The sequence below is a fragment of the Trachurus trachurus genome (genome assembly GCF_905171665.1).
Source record: "Trachurus trachurus genome assembly, chromosome: 15".
In the NCBI taxonomy this organism is placed as follows: Eukaryota; Metazoa; Chordata; class Actinopteri; order Carangiformes; family Carangidae; genus Trachurus; species Trachurus trachurus.
The window spans coordinates 29,416,300-29,422,039 of record NC_139906.1 but is presented as its reverse complement, the minus strand read 5'-3'; the positions used below and the strand labels follow the sequence as shown (position 1 = coordinate 29,422,039).

Sequence of the window (5,740 nt, the reverse complement as noted above, 5' to 3'; positions counted from 1 at the left end):
GTTTTGAAATCAGCCCGCCAGAAACTGCAGATCGTCTGCGCATGCGCACGTAACACGTGTTCTTCTTTCAGGATTCCGGCAGGCTGTACGCTACCCAGCGTAATGCTGCCCTCCACCGGTCATAACCAGCTCTAACTAACTAAATTCTCTGATATAACCCAGAGTGAATTAACTCTGCCCTCCCAAAGGAGTCCGATTTTCCCCCTAATGCAAAGATACCTCGAAAGGAAATCACAGTCAGACCCAAATCAGATCTATTGCTGCCGTCTATGACTGGAATACAGGTTACAAGAAAAAAGCACATGCACCACCGTCTCCAATTCTCCACACTCACACAACCCATTCTCATCTATGACTTTTAAGCAACTTGCTGGACAGCAATGCCCCACCCTAGTTAAAACTACTTCATCCTTCCGCCCAAACATACTCCTACATTTTTTAGCTTACTGAGGGTTGCAAACAAAAACATTGCATCGTCCATTTCTTCCACTTCACCTGATTGGCTGTTTACACACACAGCCTGACCTTCAGCATCATTAGTGATCACAGTGTGATGATCCCCTCCTCTAGACCAGCCTGCAGTGGACTGGACTGACAATTAGGAACTCATCAGCTCAACTTTGATAAAAACTCAGCCACTGCTTTGCTCATTCTCGATCATGTTCCCACCTGTTCAAAAACAAGACAGGACTAGGCTATCCTTTTCTATTGTGTTGATGAACTAGCATTGAAATGTAGCACATGATTTCTGTCAATTTGATGAACGTAACAGTAATGATTCAGAAACTTTGTGATGAATCTTCTTCTGTCTGTGCCTCACTCTTTTGCAGTGAGACAGAAACATCCTGGAACTCACTCACTCAGTAGGCCATGGCTATGTGGGCCTAGGCTACTATGTGCATCAAGCTTCATGGATAGAAGCCTGACTGTCTGATCAGAGCAGTGGTTTGAGCTTTGATATAAGACTTTTTAATTCACTTAGGCAAAATTTCTTTTTAAGTATAAACTGCTGGATAGGTGTGCATAACCCATAACTCTCCCTATCGCTCATTCATTAATTTCTCAGGATCATGCCATCAAGCTCAGCCCAATTCTTCATAACTGAGAATCAGTGATGGACTGGCCATAGGGCAATATGGGCAAATGCCACAACGGTAGACCAATGATGCGGCTGCAAGGCATCCGCGTGAAGATGATGTGGCCAGATTTATTTTTTTTAAGTTGGTAGGGGCAGCTGGTTTATGGCCGGCAAACTCTGAAAGTCAGAAGACACAATAGTATAAGGGATCATGAGTAGTGTGTAGCTCACTGGGTAGGGTGCTACCCCTGAAATCAAAAACTTTGTTCTGGGTTCAATTCCTCTTATATTGTGCAATTTTGGCAATCAATGCATTTTCTTTTCTCATCATCATTATGATCACTGCTATAAATAGTAAATAGTAAATGATAGTAAACGCGTGCTGATCAGTGTCGGAGCCAGAAACTTTTCATTGGGGTGGCCAGGGTGAGACCATTACTCACAGGGGTAGCAATACATAGCCTAGATACCAGAAACATCTACATGGCTGTTTTCAGTATTATAATGGTTACTGTTGTTGTTTTTATTATAAATAATATGACCTCTACCTATTTCAAACATTGCGTTTCATGCCACAAAATCAGCAGTTTGTCGTAAAATGGCAATGGAAGAATTTATTTTGTGTGAAGACTGCTCTACGGACCACAACAGGCAGTGGAGTAGCTGACATGGGAAAGGGCGGCATGTGGTGTGTGTCACCTACGCGACCTGTAGGCTCTTACTGGTTACATATTTTTGGAATTTTATTTTATAATAGTTTTGCAACACACTGCTGATTTCTTGGCATGAAACACAATGTTTTAAATAAGTAGAGGTCATATATTTTTCTCATGGCACAATTCAATCACAAGATAAAATTTAGCGTCCCGCTCATTTACATGGAGATTTTTGTCTGAATTTAGGTCCCATGGCGATGTTACTTCCTGCTTCCACTTAGGCACTCTCTCTGGGCGCGCAGACCACTAAATAATAACATCAAAATAATATATTTATCGAAAATGGACACATAAACAAGTGTGGGTAATGTAGATTCATGCAAGAGGCTAATAAATAGCCGCACAATTAACGTCACTCAATTAACCTGCATATCTTTATCTTTTGCCCGTTTCTCGTCTTCTTCTTTCCTTCTTTTTCTAAATTGGGCACATGGTCTTTTATCCATGAATTAAAACAGGGGTTCTCAATTAGTCTCATTCTGGGACCAACATTTTCCCAATGGTCATTAAGTCGCGACCCACTTTTATAGAATTCAAACCAAGATTTAAAGAAAAAAAAAAGCCTTTAAAAACTAATTTTGCTCTTTATTGAGCAAAGTGCATTTCAGAGCACATGAATGAAACTGAGGAGGATCATGACAACTGCATGTACGGAAGTGAATAAAAAAATATCAAATTGCACAAAATAAAGACCCACAAAACAAAACAAGATTCACTGCATTCAGGCCACATTTATAAGAAACTGATATCTTTGCATTCAGAGCAAATAATAAGAAACTGAGGAGGAGCATTACAACTGCATGTGTTCACGTGACGTGTGCTTTTCAATATAAGTTATTTTTCAAAATAAAAGACATGTCCAACATCAGATGTGCATTAAATATTATTTATTTTTTTGACCAGCTGTCCGCGACCCATCCAGAACAGGTCCGCGACCCACTTTTGGGTCCCGACCCACCAGTTGAGAACCACTGATTTAAAGGACTTGACATCATCACCTTTTCCCACCGTCCGTCAAACACCCAGAGTCAAGACTGACGGGATGTAAACAAATTCACGTAGATGCATGCACAGATTTGTTTTGTTTTTTTTACATTTTCACATAACCCAATAAATTACATGTGGGTTTTTAATAATTTTATGAATGAAATACAATTTATTTGGAAGCCGTTTGTGCTGTGTGGCCTGGGGACTATGGAGGTATAATATAAACTGGGATCCACCGTCAGAGGTTGGCGTGACAACGGGGGTGTCCCAGCGCCCGCTCCACTAACTTGACGTGGAAATGAGTGGTGGTCTAGAACTCTGGCGTGTTTTGTTTTGTCCCCCCCCACATATTGCACCCTGGCGGTCGCCCACATTGCCCATGACAAAATGTCTGTTCCTGGCGTTGTGTGTGTTATCAGTTTCAATCACAGCTCCATAAACACTGCTCTGCTTTGCTCCCACGGACAATTTGTTGTGTGCTGCAGTAAAATGCATCCGTGCGGAAACGGTGGATAGGCGGAATTTTGGTCCTGCGCTACAGAGCCGTGGTTTGTCACTGGTGACCACTGGTGGCCACGTCCACCCCTAGCCACCCAATAGCTCTGCCCCTGCTGCTGATACACTGACTTCACCTCAAGGCTGAATAAATTACACTTGTGATTGAATGGTTCATTCTGCAAAGACACTTTTTTTTTTTGAGGTAGGCTATATTTTTGGGGCTTTTTGCCTTTAATGATAGTATAGTCAAGAGAGACAGGAAATGAGGAGACAGAGAGAGGGGGAATGACATGCAGCAAAGGGCCAACCGAGTGGGGATTTGATCCGCCACCAGCTGTAGCGAGGACTATAACCTTTGCAGATGGGGCACCTGCTCTACCCACTGAGCTAAACGGCAACCCCAAAAAACATTTCTTATTATTACTTATTATTTCTTAAGTGCTGTCGAAATATATGAAACAGCAAAAAGGCAAAAGTATTACATGGGACAGAACAAAGTGACACTGACACTGTCATGATGGAACTCAGTGGACCACTGTGCTGGAGGAGGATGCTGTTAACTGAGCACCTCCTTCACGTCGTTCTCCAGACTGTACATAGCCCATGTTTTGAGCCTGCTGTACTACAGAGGCACTCCGCTCAATGATGCCGGTCCACTGTGAGCTGCAGATGGAAGAGTTGGTCTGATGTTCAGCCAGCTGCCCCTTCTCTTCTTCATCCAGCACCACGAAGCCATAAAAGTTCTTAACGTTCTCTGCAGCCAGATGATGAGCATGGACCGCTGACGTGCGCTGGAAGAGGACGTTCTGACTGGAGTGGTACTGGGACCAGAAGTCTTCTTGCCGGTTGCTTAAAGGACAGGTGCAGCGCTTTATACACTGGATGAGGAGGACCATCAGACACACGGCTGCCATCAGTATCCAGGCGATCATCTGAAAAACAACAGAGAGAGGTGAAATCAACATCTAGAATCAATCAAGACTTTCCTGCAATCCAAGTCATTTCTCCTGCCAGTCCCATCACTGTGTCACCATGGTTACCACCTTGCTGCATCACCTGACCTCTACAACAACCTGCCAATCCGCATACCAACACCCACATCTGTTTATCCGTAGTTGTGGCACTCAACAGGCCATACAACATCCGGGAATTTTTGGCATACTGCAGATTTTCCTTATGTTTGCATACTGCATTTTGGCCAAATACTGTACTAGCAGTATAGTATGCGGTTTCGAATACAGCCTTCTAGTCATTATTCAACACAACAAGAGACTGTGAACATGTTTCCTGTAACCTACCTGGCTGCTAGGTGGAGCTGATTCCAGTTTATATTGATTCTACATTTTAGCTTATAAAAATTTCTTTCATTCTCTGTAACAAATCAGTAAGTCACGGACCTGAGTGGTATCTACAGAGGTAAAAGCATCAGATATGGGCTTAGTCTATTGAAGACAAAACAATACAAACCTGAGAATCATGCTTCAGTTTACCCTCAATTTCACTCCAGAAGGGTGCCAGCTTCCCTATTGCAAGTAAACATGGGAATTTCGCAACTTTGGACCGCATCTCATAGCCGATGTCTTCCAGTGAATAGGGGTCGATAGACTCACTGAGGGCACACGCGTAGGCCCGGCCCTCTAACAGAGAGATGAACACCCATGTCAATGGGGCCACAGTAGCTCGACCTATGATGTTTCCCATCAGTGCACAGGCGCTGGCTCCAGACAGCTTCTGACACTTCCTGAGCCGACACTCAGACACCAGGTCCCAGGTGCTCCTGTTTATCAGTATTCCCGAGAGGAAAAACAACCCTGCTGGAGCGAGGATGGCAGCCAAGCCGTAATCGAAGTTCCTCCTAAAGGAACATGGACACTTAAAGGTGTAGATGTTGTACAGAGTCAGGACAGCCACAGTGCCCAGAACAATTAGACCATTGGAGATGATCGAAGCTTTACTCCTGCAGAAGATGGACACAAATCTACAGCTCTTTGCCATGTTTGCTTCTCTCTTTTACTGGGAGGTAGACTGAAGGTTTATGATGGTTTATGATGTCTTCAATCTGCAGAGACTGAAAGAGAAGGTAAATCAACAAAAAAATTCTGAGAGAGTCTGCCTACCAGTCATCTGAAGTTATGCAGCAACTGCTTCTGCAATGAATGTATTCAGTTCACTTGTAGAGCATAAGTACATTTAATACGGTACTTGCACTTGTACATTACATTGCACAATTGTTCATCGTGCACTAAATGAATTACTGTAAATATGTTTTATGTCTTTTTATAATTTTATACCAATTTTTTTTACTGTATCCTTAAAGGTATAATAATGTATGTAGGAATTCCCCCCATCTAGCGGTGCGGTTGCATATCTGAACGTATTCTTGATGTTGCATTCACGTGAAATCGGGCAGACGTCAGACAGACAACAGATGCTGCATGTAACAGGATAAACAAGCCTCTAT

General features: G+C 43.0%; 1 protein-coding gene across 1 annotated transcript; it reads right to left on the bottom strand.

Annotated features, from left to right (window-relative positions):
- Window positions 1–3,803: 3,803 nt before the first annotated feature.
- On the bottom strand, window positions 3,804–5,274 carry LOC310998038 (calcium homeostasis modulator protein 2-like; the record flags this gene model as incomplete). The annotated part of the gene is made up of 2 exons (XM_083987922.1): window positions 3,804–4,211; window positions 4,747–5,274. The coding sequence occupies 2 exons, from the start codon at window positions 5,272–5,274 to the stop codon at window positions 3,804–3,806; spliced, it is 936 nt and encodes a 311-aa protein (XP_083844048.1).
- Between the last annotated feature and the right edge of the window lie 466 nt (window positions 5,275–5,740).